This window comes from Polyodon spathula, chromosome 8 (assembly GCF_017654505.1).
Source record: "Polyodon spathula isolate WHYD16114869_AA chromosome 8, ASM1765450v1, whole genome shotgun sequence".
Classification (NCBI taxonomy): Eukaryota; Metazoa; Chordata; class Actinopteri; order Acipenseriformes; family Polyodontidae; genus Polyodon; species Polyodon spathula.
The window spans coordinates 4,737,037-4,755,023 of NC_054541.1; the positions used below are offsets into that span (position 1 = coordinate 4,737,037).

Sequence of the window (17,987 nt, forward strand, 5' to 3'; positions counted from 1 at the left end):
GACATTCAAACACTAAACAGTAAAGTTTTCCATCAAGCCAAAAAAGAAAATTTAAAACACTGAATACAAAAACATTGTCCCTTAAACCTGCTCCCAGATCTACAGAACTAACACGGCCGAGAGCAAAATCAGGATTCAAACTTGATAACTTTAGCCAGTTCTTTAAGCACAGAACAGAAACCAGGTCCAGAAGAGGGTTTGAAATGGGTTACCAAGCGACAGCGTTGATGCGGAATCATTAGGATTCTTTAAGACCAAATTAGGAACAGGTTGACCACTGGAGAGCTGAAAAGCCTCCTCTTGTTTGTACATTTTCTCATGTTCAAATAAGAGGAACACTATTTACCTACAAAGAAAATTACCTTTGGGAAACATATGCAAAACCTAATCTGCTTTTTAATAAAGCAGACAGCACAGAAGATCCAAGTACACAACAATTTAGGAAACAGACACAAACTCATTATATTTCAACACTTAATATTAAGATCCTAAACAGTAGGTCAGTTGTATGTTACCAGGCAAACAGCAGAGAGCAGTTAGGAGAGTTTCCAGATACCAACTATGCACGTGGTTGTCTTAGTGATAGGGTGAGTGGCAAAGGAAAAAACAGAATACAGCCAGCTGGCTTGCCGCTGCCCTGCTATGCACTGTACTTGCTGTTGGCACTACATTGATGGCAACAAAGTTGAATTAACTCTCAAATACTACAGCCTTGGATCCTGCCAGTCAAGCCACCAGTGGAAGTGAAACTTAAACAAGGAACATACAGACAAGACCCAGGAAATATGACTCTGCTATATAAAACTAGGGAGCATCAGAACAACAAAACCACCAGAGATTGCTATTTGTTTTCCTATTTGGCTGATAACACCTTGTAACAAATTTTATTTATTTTTTTGTTCCTGGGTAGTAAGTTTTATTTCCTAATTGCTTATGCCTCAAAAGTATAGAAAATGGCTATTATTCCCCACAAACTTTGCTTTTGTGACCAGCACAGTGATATTTCAAAATATCACTGTTTCCAATGGGAAAATGGGCAAATTTTGTTCACATAAAGTCAGAAAAAAACAACATGTGAATCCAAATTAACATGTATTTATACTAAAGTAATACAAAAATGACTACAAAAGATTTAGAAGTGAGTAGTTTTTTGAGATTTACGATTATACAGTATTTACAGTATAATCGTAAATCTCAAAAAACTACTCACTTCTAAATCTTTTGTAGTCATTTTTGTATTACTTTAGTATAAATACATGTTAATTTGGATTCACATGTTGTTTTTTTCTGACTTTATGTGAACAAAATTTGCCCATTTTCCCATTGGAAACAGTGATATTTTGAAATATCACTGTGCTGGTCACAAAAGCAAAGTTTGTGGGGAATAATAGCCATTTTCTATACTTTTGAGGCATAAGCAATTAGGAAATAACACTTACTACCCAGGAACAAAAATTGTGTTACATAGTGTAATGAAGCCATTTACCAAAACTCTCCTTGGCTATTCTCATGTTCTTTCATTTCCACATATCGGTCATCTCAATGGATTTCCCGATCAGAGAACAGATCAAATCTGTCTGGCATCAGCAGGTAATGATAACTGCTAAAATCTGCAGTTCATAGAAAAATAAAAGTTCTCCTAGTATATAATAATAGAAATAATGACCATCAGCACTCTTTGTAAAATTACATGTTTTCTTAAACAATTTAAAAGATACAATGAAGTTCCTAAATATAGCTCCATCTTCTACCTATAGAAGAACAACAGATGCCCAGGGTACTGGAGCCAAACTGGATCCTTTCCTAAAACTGCAAACCCCTATCATATTAAACATTGCATGACAACATGAAGTATTTAGTGTTTGGAGAAGCACACATAATGGCTGCACCACAAGATGCGACTCCATGTTGGCCTCACTTACTAGGAAACAATGCGGTTTCACTACTAATGCTGGAGTGAAACTTTGTTCCCTCTCCCAGCATCCAGTGTGTATTGACTGAGCCAATTACACGTCCACTGCAGCTCTCGCCACCGCCTGTGCCAAGCCCTTTCCAGCTGCATGTTGACCAGAGAGTAGTTAGCCATTCCTTTCAATCTACTTGAGCGACTGACAGTCGAGTGCTCTAGGAGTTATATACAACACTCCGCTCCTCTGATTAACTTTGCCTCATTGTTTGCCTCATGTATCACTTTCCTATTTGATCATAACAAGTACACATACAAAGTATTTCACTTTTGCATTGGTTTCTATGACATCATTTATATTTAGTGAAGATTATGTCCTAAGGCTGTTGAAAGGACCTGTACTCTCCTGCCACACTGTATTTTCACACCCTGGCCATAGGACTTTAGGTGCAATTGTAATAGCTGCTGAACAGGGAGTGCCTCTATAAGGTTCTGGGAATATAAATGGGATTTTCAAAGTTAAAATAGAGCACTCAATTCAATGTTACAATACAGCAAAAACTTGCAAGACATCTTTTTTTTTTTTAAACTCTTATTTAGGTAAAACAAACAACTCGTACATTAACAATCTCAAAGTTTTTTAACTTTCACAATAACCACTGATAAGCCTTCTTAAAAATCTGCATACAAAACTCCCAGTGCTGCCATGTCATCAATTTTTATAGAAGCACCTGCTTCCTATTTTGTCTAAAAAAGCAGAACTGGCTGCCTGTTTCTTTCTATCTACAGAAACATACCCGTTGTTATATACATATCTACAGTAACTTATTATTTGCTTCATATATTAAGGATCAACAAGAAACATTTTATAGAAAAACACACATTTTATTGTCATTTATTCTGAACGTTATAATTTTTTTTTGCACTTGGACACCCAAATAATAGGGTTAAGTTAATAAAAACCTGTTCCAATATCTTAGAGGAAGTACAAGCACTGCTTTGTGAAAGGCAAACACACAGACAGAGATGCACGTGACATTTCCATAGCACCAGCCTGGTTGTGACACTGTTGCATATTACATAAGAGCAAGATGCCATCTCATGTATAGTGACACTAATAATGACATGAGTTACCTGTATGATCGGATGCCCTCCTGTGGGAGCTTTCACTGCCCCTCGGCTTCCTTCGGTTTCGTAGTGAGCTCGATGGTGAGGTTTGGGCTGAACCTCAATTTGAAGATGGTACTGATCCACTTGGCTTGGCACAGGCCACTCAAGGGAAGGAAGAGAGGCAACTGGTATACTGCACAGAAAGGAAACAGAGCATCATATTTACCTTTGCCTTCTAAGTGCGTCGTAGTAACTTTGTCAACCAAGCTCTGCTTTAGCATACTTCTCTTTTCTTTTACAAATGTATTTGTCTAATAGACCTAGATGCTTGTTTAGTTTTCTATCATCTGATTTGTATGATGGTTATGATGTTCTTCATGTCCCTAATATGCATTTGCCTGCCTCTTTGTGTGTTTTGTATGATTCTGCATTGCTGTTTCTACTTTATTTGCCATGCTCACTAACTATTCTGGTAAAACTGGCTTCTGAAAAGACTCCTGAAGACTGACTGGGAGCAAGTGCGGTGAGGAAACATATTAGGGTTGTGATCTGCACTGAAGCCCATTGATGAAGCACTGTTCACTGAAGCCTGTGCAACACTGATATGCTTCCCCCTTTAAAAGAGGGACGTGTGATAATGTTGCTAGTGGCATTATGTGATAAGGAACTGATTCCTTCCAGGTCACCCATGTAGCCAAGGCATTGGAAGTCAGGACCCAAGCTGGAATTTGAAACCTGTGTTTCAGTTTAGATAACTTTAGCCCAATTGCAGTCAGCCATACCAGCTCATTCGAATGTAATCATAATGTATGGCTGTTGTTAGTTTTATTTTCACTAAGGACTAGGAAGACTGGTTATATTTCTTCAAAACAGCAATATTAAAGATGTTTAAGAAAACTAGGCACTGTGTTGATATCTTGGTTTTCTGACTGCGAGCTTAAGCTTCCTGTTGAGATAGAAAGACCACATTCTTCAAGTACGTTTTTTTTTTTTTTTTTTTGTACACGGTAGAGTAGTAGTTTGCTTGAAAGTCTAATTAGCTAACAGAAACACACACACACACACATGCACACAGAAGCACATAACACCACACACACACACACACACACACACAAGTGCACGTAACACTACACACAAACAAATGCATGCACATAACACATAACACCACACACACCCCCCCCCACACACACACATGCATATAACACTACATGTATAAACACACATACACATATCTATACATCTAAGATATCTTCAGGATACCTTTGTTGTGTTGGTTTATTTCCACGAAAGTTAATGAGGCTTATAACTTCTGAATACTTTGTTGGATTGATCTAAACATGTGCTTATGGGGTTATTATAATTGTGAGGCATGAAACATATACAGCTGCAAATTGTTATAACTAAAGATTCATCAGAAGAATACTACAATGCAGATTAATACATCTACGAGCTTGTTAGGCAAACACTCTCTAATTATTATTATTATTATTATTATTATTATTATTATTATTAATTGTAATAGTAGTATAAGTACACTAGGATTAGTATTATGATTATTCATACACCATTTAAAAATGGATTGTATTCAGTGTTCTGTCTGAGCTTTAGCATTGTATTTTCATGTGTGACAAAGTGCAACAGATCATGAAAAACATGATCAGAAGTTTTCATTTTTGCAGGAGGCGCATTTATTTGCATATATTCAAATGATTAGAGAACAGTAAACATAGCTGTATGGAAAGTGGGGCCAGAACTGGGGGCGGTGCAATCAGAAGCACACTGGAAGATAATAACTAAGATATGTAGCACAAATGTAGACCAAACCTTTCACTATCTTTTTCAATAGTAGACCGATGGGGTCTGTTTGAACGACTCACATGCCAGTGGATCTATATACCACACTAGGTTAAAGAAAGCTCTGTTCGAATGCTTTACGTTTAAGTAGTCTTGCACTTCCTTGGTCATTTCACCTGGAGAGTGAAACTGTCCCCTTTCAACGACTTCTTTCCTGTCATTGACCAGTCAGCTGTTTTCCCTAATGACTGTCATGCTTGGCAGCCAGGTGCAACCAGCTGCATGCTTCACCCCGAAGGCACCGGTGAAATGGCCAAAGAAGTGAAACTGTACCAAACTTTCCCTAACCATTACAGACGTTGTTTCGTGAGACCAGACTGAGCTGAACTATCTGATTCCGTTCCACTTTCCTTTACTGATACCTGCTGAACAGCCCAGTCTGCTCAAACAGCAGTTCCAGAAACCTGCTCCTGGTCATATCAAATAAGGGGAACATGTCCTGGTCTGTGTGTATCACAAAATTACATCGATATTTTTGTAGGCAGGTACAACCAGGATGTCGTTATTACGGGTGATTGTTTTTTTTTTTTTTTTTTTTAAAGAAGAAAACTTTACCTGTAAAATGGTATCCCAGGCACCAGCTGTTTAGTCCAGCTTGGAGGCACAAGAAAGACTTGCTCCGATCCAGGTTTCCTCTTCACATCCTGCTCGCCAGAGCCCAGGTAGTTCTCCTGTTGTAGCTCCACAGATGTGTAGAGTGGATACGATGTGTTGGTTTTGACAATCTTGGACGGGATGCTGCAGGAAGAGCCGGTGTTGAGGCTATTCATGGCGTCGGCGAGGCTAGACGAGTAGGGAGACTGATGAAGGTTGAAAGCATTGGGGGTGCTGTCATCTCTGAACCTCTGGGGAGAAGGGCTTCGGGAACGGTGTTTGGCGACCGGCGTGTTCTGATTGGTGTGCTCATCGTAGGTCCTTTTACCCACTGGAGACGTGGACCGGGAATTGGGTCGCGGGGAAGAGGAGCTAAAACCCAAGCAGCTCTCCTCTGTGACACTCGTCCTGGGGGAAGTGCCGGGGGAGGTCCTGGGAGATGTGAGGGTCTGGATGTGTTGGAACCGTGGGCACAAGTCATCCGCTTGGCCATTGTTAGGAGACACGCAGGGTGAGGCCCAGGGAGAATAGGTTTCGGAATGCCAGCTAGTGGAGGAGTTGCTGCTAGCTGGACTGAGGCAAGTTGGTTCCCGGTAGGCGCTCTCGTAGCCAGGCACCGGCAGTGTCGACCGGGGGCTGGTGTTAGCTGGATTCACAGGGTGCCCCAGATTGAGCTCTCTGCCGTACGAGTGAATCAGTTCATGGGAAGGGGTGATCTCGATTCGTGGGCTCACGGCAGAGGGACCTGCTTGCCTGGCGGGGTCCAGGTAGTATCTGTCGCGCAAATGTTCATATCCACTGATGCCATCTGAAGGCTCTGCATAGGTGGACGAGTTGCATGATTTTGGGCCATAATGGGAGACCTCCCCATGTCCGTATGGGACTCCAGATGGGTTGAGGACTTTGTGAGCTATAGCTAGTTCTTCTGAGGGAGAAAGAAAAACACACTCATTCCACATGGTAAACAAGAAAAAGAAATGCTTTTGCATAGCTATTTAGAAACCAACTCTATTCCAATTGAAACAAATTGTAACGGTTAGTAGTTTTAATAAACCCACAGTATGTGTTTGGTGCCTGAAGTTAAATAAAAAATGACTGATGTGGTTTTCTCTGCATTAAAAAAGTCGCCATTTTGTTCATGTCACAAGGTATTTTGTGTCGTATTCACAGCTCTAAGTTCAGGATTAAGCACCTGTCTTGCATTTTCTCTACAGACATTAAAAAAAAACATACATGTATAACTGTTTAATTTAAAATATAATTCAAACCATTTATCAACATTGTGATTTCCATTGAAAAGTTTGATAAAGAGAATATCACTAACCCATTAAGTGCCATTGCCCTCATTTGAGGACAGGCTACTTTTTAATTTTTTGGAGCATTTTTAACTGGCACCTACTTGTTATTTGAATTTGTCACCAGTTTGAATTGACTTTGTATTTTAAGTGAATTCTGAGAGGTGCTTCAGGTACATTTTTTTCTTTTTTTTTTTTTTTAAGAGTAAAGCACAGCCGAAAAGATGGCACGGTTGATGCCATGAACTGGCGCTCTGATTGGCAGATTCTCATTCATCTGTAATGATGTACTCAAAACACAGAACTTCCCTCAGTTTGGATTGTATTTGACTTACCAAACCCTTGGTCACATCCTTTGACATAATAAAACCCTGCTACAAATGAGCAAATAAAGGATCAATATAGATAGATCTATTCAATACACGGGTACCCAAAGCAAAACAAACATGTTTTAATAAAAAAACCCAATAAGATAAACACGTAGCTTGCTCTGCCAGCTGCTACAAACCTTGTGCAAATAGTGCTGCTTAATGAAGCCAAATTCTATAGCCAAATGAAGTAATGGGTGAATTAGATAATTACTACGGGCACAACAAGCATCACTTCGGTTTGCAATGACCTACTGGGCTTAGAAAAAAAAATAGAAACACCTGCATTATGAGGCAGACACTTTTGTGCACAGTATTCTTTATATGACGCACGCATTTGTTGTTATTTGTTATGATCCCTGTAATATCTAAAAGCTGCATCTCCCTGAGGAGGTATGTGAGACTTTGTTGGCAGGTGCTTCCGTGTCCAGCACAAAATAAATGATACTTCATTTCAGAAATTAGAGACAGCAGTCACTGAGGATAGAGGAAAACCCTCCGTACTGAAAGTGATTGTAGCTAACTGATTATCCCATTAGCTACTCGGGTGTGCAGTTTTGAAAGACACACACATTATATAACACACGCGTATTTCCATTCTGAAACATGATATCTGGTAGACTATAGAACATTTCCAGTTTCCATGCCTTACTCTCAAGAAACCTGTTATACTTGTGCTTCCTATATTATTTGACCTCAGCAAGGTTTCTTCAGTTGCTGTCAAAACAAGCGTGAAAGAAGCCATTGATTGGATAGGGATGATTTCAAACTCCAGGTGAAATGACAGCTTGCTGATTTTTAAAAAAATGTATTCTAGTGTTGTACCAGATCAGGTTTTAAAATAAAAAACATGTTTACTATTTTTTTTTTTTTATGACAGGGGTTTGTAGTTTTCCATTTACAAAATCGCATCTATCCAGCAATCCCAGGACTCCTTGGTGTTCTGTGGCACGGACGCCTGTGCAACTCAAGCCAAGCAAGCAAGAGCTCTTTATTAAGATCAGCACTGGAGATACAGTAACTGGTACTTTTATTTAATGCCTCCCTCTGCCTTCTTGTATATATAACTGAACCTTGCACTGGCCTTATTTCGGTTTCTTTGGCAACTGTTTATTTTTAACGGCATAGCTGCATTCACAGTTTAAAAAAAGAAGAAAAATGAATTTTAAGGTTGGTAGACCACTGAACAAACCAAAAACCAAAAAAGTGACCCCATTTTTTTTTTTTTTTTAACATAGCCAGACAGAAAATGAATGATGTACTTGTATTACAGCAAGTACTGTACTGTGACTAATGTGGTCGCAAAGAAGTTTCAAATTCAATTATGGTGCCACCATTGTTATGGTGGCTTCGAAAAAAAAAAAAACACCTACAAGGCAAATGATAACTGCAGTTTTGTGGTAAGCATTTTTTGCATTAAATAAGGGCGCACAGCTGAAACCGGTTTAGTTTTTTTTTATTTTTTATTTGTACTTAAAAAAATGTGTACTTATTAGATTAAGATTTTATTTAAGGGTCCTTACAAAACTATGTAAACAAGCTAGATAATCAACAAAGACTATTTTCTGATAGCAGAGGTGCACGTAACAAACAACAGAAGAAGGAAGTGGCGTGGACGTACACAAATAAACAGTTTTAGAGCGCACTTGAAACCGATTTGGGGAAACTGCAGCTTTAATAACAGTGGAAAGGTGCACTGCGCTTCAAATAGTTTGCCCTGCCTGGTGGCCTCGTGGTACGAAGAGAAAAGAATTTTCATGGAAAAATAGAAAAATAAAAAAGTACTTAGCAACACTTCCTATTTTGTCTTTAAGTCAAAGTATTAAGACTAATTTTATTTGTTTTATTAGAGCCACAATTAGTTTTTACCAGCTTCAGCGGTATAGTTGTAATTGTTGTATTCATTTGTCCCATGTTTTATCTGCGTGTTTTTACAAGTGCTTGGTATTTACATCTTTTACGATTCTGTTAGCAAATTGTTCCGTATGGACTATATTTGCACAACCTGGAAGCATTAGAAGACGAACTCTGACAATTATTATCAGTTCAGTACTGTTTAAACTCCTAACAGACCTACTCTGTTTAGGGATAAGATGCAATACAATGTGCCTTAAAGTTTCAGTCTAATTAAAAAACAGGAAAGGAAACGACTTAAAATGAAACTAGATGTGTATTGTAAACCACAGTAACGTCAATGAAGAAAATAGAACTTAATACGAGACTGACAGTTTACACGCATACTATATATAAAACTATAGCACCGCTCAAAAACAAAAATACGAGAAATCATACATATTAATAGGTACTACAGTATACTAGGAAACCATAGGGAGTGCTGGCAACTCTATAGTATATGGGACGGCATGTGGTTACTACTACAAACTGCAACTCATACAGACTAGGTGTATGCGTTATTTAACTTTGTGCGCCTGTGTCGTATTAGCTTTGATAAAACACACAAAAAAAAGACAGCTGCAAAAAGAGTATCGTGTAAATCAAAGTTAATAACAGCGTGTCACTGTGTAACGCTCACAAACCTTGCTCAGAAGTCTGATAGTCATTGCAGAGGGGATATTCAAAGAGAATTGAGAAATCTAACTCCTCATCTGGACAGCTCCCTTGGTTCAGCTCCCCGCTAATCCCTACGGCGTTAGGGTCCTTGTCGGTGTAAACGGAGGTCATCTGTTCTGGTGTGTAATTTATTATTTCTTATGCAACCAGGTTAATTTAAAAAAACAAAACAAAACAAACAAAAACAAAAAACAAAAAACGATTTTCTTTTCGAAATGGGTCAAGCGGTGTGTTTCATTCAAAGAAATCCAATCCCGATTGTTTACGGTGATACATTAGAAGTTGTCTCATCCAAAATAAACGGTTAGAAAATAATAATAATAATAATAATAATAATAATAATAATAATAATAATAAAAAAGTGTGGTGCTTTTAGTCGCCAAATAGAAGTCTCGTGACATGCACTTTCCAGCCGGTCTCTGCAGTGACAAAAGAGTGTGAAATTGACAAGCAGCACTATGGCAACTTCCTGTTCAAAATAAACCACACGTAAAAGCAGGCGTGCCCTTTTCATAAAGTAAATTAAGTATATACAGGCTATAAAAAGCAGCATAAACACGCCTCCTAATGTCCATATGCAGCAAGGCTTTCGGATCTTTTTTTATGGTTACACTGTAATCCCTATATTTCATTAACAACCGATATTGAGTCAGTAATTTCTATTAGACAAACATCATAAAGTCGTAGAATTCAAATCCCCGTGCAACATGTGTATTTAGTTGGCCAACAGGTGAGATTGGTAGACAGTTAATATAGTCTGCGTACCAACCTTTATCATTTTCAATTATACAGGGTACTGTAACCCAAGGACAGGACTGGAACATGGACAGAGCCTGTCCAAATCTGCAGCGAACAGAATTCCCCGGAAATCGCGGAATTCACAGTCTTCCACAGATTCCTATATTCTGCAGCTACATCGTCATCATAATTATCATAAGCAGGCTGCTAAAGTGACCTGAAATATATCACTTAGTTGTCCGGTTCTAGTTTTGTTAAATTGACAGATGTTTTGTCTCCTTCAAAAAGTAACAGTTAATTGGAGCTAAGGCTTTGAAAATGTGGCCCAATAAGAAGTCTCATGTGAGCTGATGTTTTTGTTTGACAATTTCTTAAGATTTTACCGACAAAATGCTGGATATATATTAAATTGGAAGTACTGAACCCATACATTTTTTATATGATTATGTTTACTTGATTTCCATTTTTCAAAGCTATTATTAATTCAAATACTACCTAAACAAGTGAGATACTCAGCAGAACACTCCACAGATATCTACTTCACTTTTCTGCAGTTCTTTGCATATTTTCCTGGAGATTTGGACTGCCTCTCCTGATAAGCCAAGTGGCTGCACTCCCTGGGTAAGAATCATCTAGGAGAGTCTCTGAAATACTTTGAATTGTGTTTTTTTCACAGTAAGTTTGCCAGCAGGTGTCAGTGATAGATCATGTGAAGCTGGAAGTGTTTCAGGAAGCTGTTTGATTATCTGTTTAGTCTCTTTGAAGTTAGCACATGTAGTATATCATGTCATTTAATGGACATATTTCAAGTACATGTGATTTAGAAACAATGATATTACACTGCCCTGCATTGAAAACAATATCATTTGTTTAGTGTATTCTTAAACCTACATTTTAATTTAGTTAGTGACTGAAGTTACATTTTAAGTATATTTAAGTATATTTATATTATATATATATATATATATATATCTATATATATATAGCTATATTATATATATATATATATATATGTGTGGTGGGTGTGTGTGTGTGTGTGTGTGTGTATATATGTATATATATATATATATATATATATATATATATATATATATATATATATATAAGTACTGATATATTCAAATGTTGGTGTCATTAAAACCGTCAAAAAGGCTACGAAAGGGGTACCATTATGAATACGTAAATGGTACCAAATGGTTTTACCCTGCGTTTGTACAAATATTATGTTACGTGTTCTCTGGTCTTTACAATGCTTATCTATGCTTTTACTATGGTGAACCGTTATGAGGGTAAACAGTCCTGACAGCATTTGGCAAGCCTTATTACTACTATTGTATTGAATTGCACATTCAGTCAGGCCAAAGCTTGCATTCAGAGGAAAACCAGCAGGCACAAGCATGTATCACTTCATTTTGACTCGCTTGGTTTTGGCACTCGGTCATGTCTTTTGGGGCACTTGGTGCGCCTTGAAATTTGAATTGATATGTCTCAACTGGCAAGGAGGCAGTCTGAATGCCAGCCCCCCTGGAGAGACCAGAAATGAGGTGGAGTTTGGGAAAGAGGAAGTAAACTCAAAGCAGATAGGGTTACATTTACCTGGCTTGAATATGATTGGTAGCTGCCACTGACTGAAGGTTGACATGAATGTGGGAGTCACCGCCTTAATTCAGTGTCTTTTCAGTGGTGGTTAGAGGATTGTCCTGTCAATCAAATGGTCCTGTTTGCAGGTGTGTTCATTTTTCTGCCTGAAACTTTTCATAGCGCATTAGCTTGTTTGTCCTGTTTTAAAGTAGGGTAGTTTCTTGCAGGGTAAATGGTGGAGGGTGGGCTCAAACCATCCATCTTACAGTCCCCAATTAAGCACAAACATTTCTGATCTGTTTTTGTTCATAGATATAGAGCTTCAGTCTTATGACCTCATCTCACCAGTCAGTGTTCAATGTAATCATTATGAACAAGTTCTGTGATGGGAGCAGTTCAAATAATTTTGTACTTTTGTACTATTTTCATATTATGGTTCTGAACCTAATGCATATTGATCTTGAAAACTGTTATTTAAAAAGGAACAGGGGTCTATTGGCCAATAACATGCAAATGTCATAATTTCTGAACTTGTGATTCATATTAATGAATTACACACTAGCTAAAAACAGCCAAATGATGAAGGTTATGTAACAGATTCAACTGTACTTCTTCCAGTGTTAGTGGGTTATGGAATGAAAACTAAAAGAGATTTTAAGAACAATAGGAAATAAACAGCATACTCTTACAGCTATCAATGCATGATAGGGTTATAGTTTTTGAACTGAAGTGAGACATAGGCATTTTCAAATTAAATGTTCTTATTTTTTGTGGCTATAATTTTACAGTTTTAGATAAGAGATCATACACTTATGAGGACATTTGTGACAATTGTGTCTTTTTTTAACATTCAAACTAGGCAATAGGGTATACTTCACAGAGTGAAAATATCATTTTCTAGCAATCTTCAGACTCTCAGTGTTTTAGAAAGGTATAATACTGTATAGTTTAGGTGGATACTTGCACTGGTACAAGCCCTCAAGTCAAGTCATGTCAGTCAGACTTCAAAAGGGTAGAATTTTCAGTCTACAAAGGGTTAAAAGACTTAACACAAAATTGCTAATTTCAGTATCTGAGTAATTAAGAACCACTCAGATTAAAAATGGAAACGACAACACTTTAAAAACTTTTCAGGTGTTAGTACTGTAAAAAAAAAAAAAAAACATGACATCATCACTCCCAGTATCCATGGAGTTAGAGTGTGACATCACAATGAATTTCTAAAGCAGTTCAAGATATTGCAAAAAAAAAAATATGACATATTTTTCAATGACTGCGAACTATAAATTGCATACTTTGTATTCTTATAGGGAATCTTATACGGCTACATAATTTATCACAATGAGACATGTAATTATTGGTCAAACAGCACAGAACTCACCTGAAATGACGTGAGCAACACACCCTATCAAATTATCCTATGGCTTAAAGACATTGTGTTACTTCCAATTAAATGTATTCCTACTGAGATTGCTTTAAAAACTGCCAAAGTAACGTTTACAAACCAGTCCATGAGCTGTGTCAGTGATATAAAGAAGAGCCTTCCAAGACAGGCCTGGTCTTAACTCTCTATATCTGCAGTTATAACTCACAAGCTGGATGATGAATAAGTGTCGGGGAAAACATTCAGAACTTTATAACATTGTTAATATAACTGTGCTAATATAACGTAGAAACATGGTTTATCATTGTATGTCATGGTTAATGGTAATAATAATAATAATAATAATAATAATAATAATAATAATAATAATAATAATAATAATATAAACTTAATATAATATAAAGTCAGTATGAAAGTCTAAAATCTAAAATAACAGAAAAGCGGAAACAATTGAAAAAATGGTACAGCCAAACTTTTAAATATGTCATCAATGAATTAAAGACACAGCTGCATCAGTTACCATACCTTGATTCGTGGACCTCATGATGCGATAAGGTACAAATCTCCAAGGGGATTCTCTGTACATTTGAAGAAAACAAAAACCTCAATAACAAAATGAAAATCTTCGAATTAAACCTATTAAACTCATAATAAAATTATGTGACTCTTATAAAAAAAAAAATCTCTCAAAGCAGAAAGAGACAGGCGTTAGGAACAGACTAGAACATCAGCTTGCAACGGTGTGAGCGAGTCCCTTTCCTTGCGCTGCAGATTAGCAGAGTAGGACAACTTCCTTCCCTGCTTTGAATGTTTATAGTGGACGAGTGCTGTAAAATAACGGGATTCCCTCAGTGTTTCCTCCTGTTTATTCGTTTCACCATGACAACCCTGGAGCGGCTCCATCTCCGAGACTCAGGGCTTTCCTGCAAGCTCCACTCTCAGGAATCCATGACGTCTCCGAGCACGGAGCCAAGGCATTTCTGCGGCTTCTTGCGGAGACAAGAACTTCATTGTAGCCATGTAGTTACTGAAAAAAGGGACTGCTGTTGAAATATAAAATATATATATATATATATATATATATATATATATATATATATATATATATATATATATATATATATATATATATATATATATATATATATAAAAAACCATTATTAAATGACGCTGCGTTTTAATAAACAGACCGTTACAGTTAACTTTAAAAGATAAAGGGCTGTACTTTCTATTAACCTTTAAAATGATACGACGAGACGACGAGAATCGTCTGCTTTTGAAAATACACCCATTCAATTTATTTAACACTATCCTCGATGGCTTTTTTTTTTTTATTCGTGTATGTAAAATCTCTATACTAAACGTTTTCTAAAGATGCTACCATCAGCAACTATTATGAAAACAAGTCACACTTTCTATTTTCTTCAAATACCCCATAAAAAAAAAAACAACATTATTTTTTGACGCTGTGATATATTACATATTTGAGATATTCTACCTTTTTCATGATTAACACATTATTTTAAAAATGTTCGATGTTCATGAAACTGTCATAGACTGTTCATAAAGAAGACATTTGTTCCTGAAGGAAACAGGGCTTTTCAAATGCATTTTACACATAGCCCTGGTCTATTTTGGACCAGAGTCATGCTTAGACTGTATTTCAAGTGATCAAAAATTGTATCCATATAATGTTATACACTGCCATGCAGGAAGTAGCAGCATATAGTGAATGTATCGTGCAAAATTGTATGGGGGCAAAAAGTTTGTATAAAGTAACATTAGATTATTTATTTATTTAATTTATATCGCACCTTTCATACCGAAGTATCACAAGGCACCGTTCATAAATACATTCAAATATAATAAAATACAAAAAGTTAGTTAGCTACAATGCTTGTGTTGTTTTTACACAGGGCAATGGTGTAATCAAGTGGGCTATTACTATATAAACTGAAACCGCTACCATGTCAAATACACAATAATACAGGCTTATAGTCCTGAAACATTACAGGCACTAGGTGCATACTTCAATCCCCAGGACACCGTCCTCTGCATCCTTACCATTGGGATGTCGGGATACAGTAGTGCAGTTTTACAGTAGCCCAGAAAAGGAAATAGAATTTCTTTAAACAGCATCCTGTGATTGAAGTTTCAATTTTCTTAACCCTATGCCGCTTCCGGATGCTTGTTGCCCATGGGCGGAAATACCAGATACATTAAAAAATAAAAACGCTGTTGTAAACGTGCACAAATCCGTCTACGTGATTAAAAAAACTCAGATTGATAACTAGGTCAATAATTCAATAGTGGCCCCTGCCAAACTTGTGAGCAGCCCCACTGCAGACCGTACATTTGATAGAAAGATGTGTATTAAAGGAATGGTAACGAAGGTTTTAAAATCTTACCTCTTGTAAGCACGAGCGACATTATCACCCCCTCCTTCTTTTTGTTAAGAAAACGTTTTTGCTCTTTTTGTACTTGTGACAACGCTATAAAATTCAACGCTATAAAATTGCTTCGTTTTTCAAACTCCCTCTAATGGGCAAGCTGCAATAAGAATTTATCTGTAGTGTTGTATTTGAAATATTTTCAGTATAATAAAAAGAGACCAGTAATAATGTTAATGAAGCTGAAAATGGATGTTTACGTATCTTGCTTAGCAATCCTTTAATGACTTTAAAATAATATCCAAATGGCTTGTGTGGAAACCCATTTGAATCATGCGTTTGTTGTAGTTAGTATGTGAATAAGCCCATTGTTTGAATCTGTTGAATTCATTGTTTTCTTATTGCCCCGATAGTAATAAATACACACAAGCTGAACATTTTGAGCAACTACATTTTAAGTACTGAAATCTGAAGGATTGAATTGATGACAGTATTGAAATCTGCCTCTGTTTAGATACTTGAACAGACTCCTCTCTGCTACACAGCCCAGGGAAATTCATATTCTGACCCCACACAATTTTCTCTTGTATTTCCCTGGTACTAATTAGCAAATATTGTCCCATGGGTGCTAATCTACTCTGATTTGAAGATTGACCACTGACTAATGTACATTAGGAGTGTAGCTTGCAGTTGGCTATATTTCATGTTTCACTGTTTAAAACTGAGTGTTCCTGATTGACATGATTACACAGATTATGACATAATTTCAGCTGCTTAACTAGTTGCATGTGACCTCATTCCTTGTGATCACTTTTCAATGAACAAAGGGCATATTCAAGCAGAATGAACCAACTGTTACATAACCAAACTGCAAACTGAAAGGAAGAATGATTTGTTATTCCTTTTTTATGGGATGAAAATAAAAATGATATTTTGGCTTTTTTGTTGCAAGAACGCATCATCCATAAACCACGGTTTTCTCAAAATTCCAGTGCATCTTCTCCACACAGATGTCCTCTGTACATAGAGCATACAGCACACATTAAAACACCTTTTTATGGTTAATAGTAGCTCCTGAGTCCTAACTTTCCTTCTGTGATTCAGAATACATTTCTGTGTAGGATGTCTTATTATGACTAATGTAACACAGTTTGAGAACCCGGAACTGATCAAAATGAGAAATAAGAGGCAGGCTACACATATTAGCTTATATTAAAACACAGAGTAAATCTACAGATACAAACATTGCATGCTCACTGTCTGGAAACAGTGAACACCCCCGAGCATCCTGGCCTCCAGAAATGAACCGAGTGAATATTGTCCCATGGGTGCTACAGCCCAAGAAGGGGAAGGCCGGACCAGCTAATGATATAAACTGCTGCCCTTTACCTCTAAATAAATGCTAATGGCATTCACATCCAGGTTTGATTTAATATATCCATTTATTAACATTGCAAACTACAACAGAAGAACAGAGTAAAGGAATTTTGTTAATAATCTTTATGTATGTACCTGCCATTGCACTATAATAATCCATTTTGGTGCTAAGCACTGTAGATAATTTATGGAGAAAACACAGTGGAAAGAGCAGTGTTTTAAGCCCTTCCAAATTATTTTAAAACTTATACAATCCATGTATTTATCTTGATTTACCATACTTACATGTGAATTGTCATGTCTGTTTGTGTTGTACCATGACTTTTATACAGCTTTACTCCACTTTACTATACTTTTACCAAGCTGTTTTATAAAGAGAATTAATCACACTGCACCACCTGGTTATCCATTTTGATCAGGTAGGCCTAACCTTACATAGCGTCAATGTTAGTTTTTGCCATTGGAAAACCCTGCATGTCAAGACACATGTTTGCACCTCATTTTTATGAGGATGGCTTTCTTTATTTTCTTCCATGGCTGTAAAGCTAATTGAAGAACATGTCTGGGTTATTGCGGGCACTTTTTCCAAGGGCACTGCTTGCTTCCCAGAGGCAGTGCTTTGATGCTGAAGCACAGCCATATTCTTTGGTTACATTTCCAATTTGCAAGGAGGTGGGGGTATGGAGAGTGCTACGAGCAACTTCCTTTTTTAAACTCCAGACCAATTAGGTTAATTTTCATTCACAGTGAGACAGCAGTAGTAGACTCCACTTACATGCCCTTGAAGATGTCGCTGCTGCTTGAACCAGAAGGGTAGCA

The 17,987-nt window shown here is 37.1% G+C and overlaps 1 protein-coding gene across 2 annotated transcripts in view; it reads right to left on the minus strand.

Moving 5' to 3' along the window:
• Positions 1-14,173, minus strand: part of LOC121319225 (nuclear factor of activated T-cells, cytoplasmic 2-like) — a 56,918-nt gene extending 42,745 nt beyond the window's left edge. The window contains exons 1-3 of one of the 2 annotated variants that reach the window (XM_041256432.1): positions 13,927-14,173; positions 5,426-6,389; positions 3,041-3,209 (exon numbers count right to left, since the gene is read on the minus strand). In XM_041256432.1, the coding sequence (XP_041112366.1) occupies positions 3,041-3,209; positions 5,426-6,389; positions 13,927-13,987 (1,194 nt within the window). In that variant the 5' untranslated portion in view covers positions 13,988-14,173. Of the gene's footprint in view, positions 1-3,040; positions 3,210-5,425; positions 6,390-9,664; positions 10,038-13,926 lie in introns of those variants that run through there. The other variant, XM_041256431.1, reaches the window with a different exon arrangement.
• Between the last annotated feature and the right edge of the window lie 3,814 nt (positions 14,174-17,987).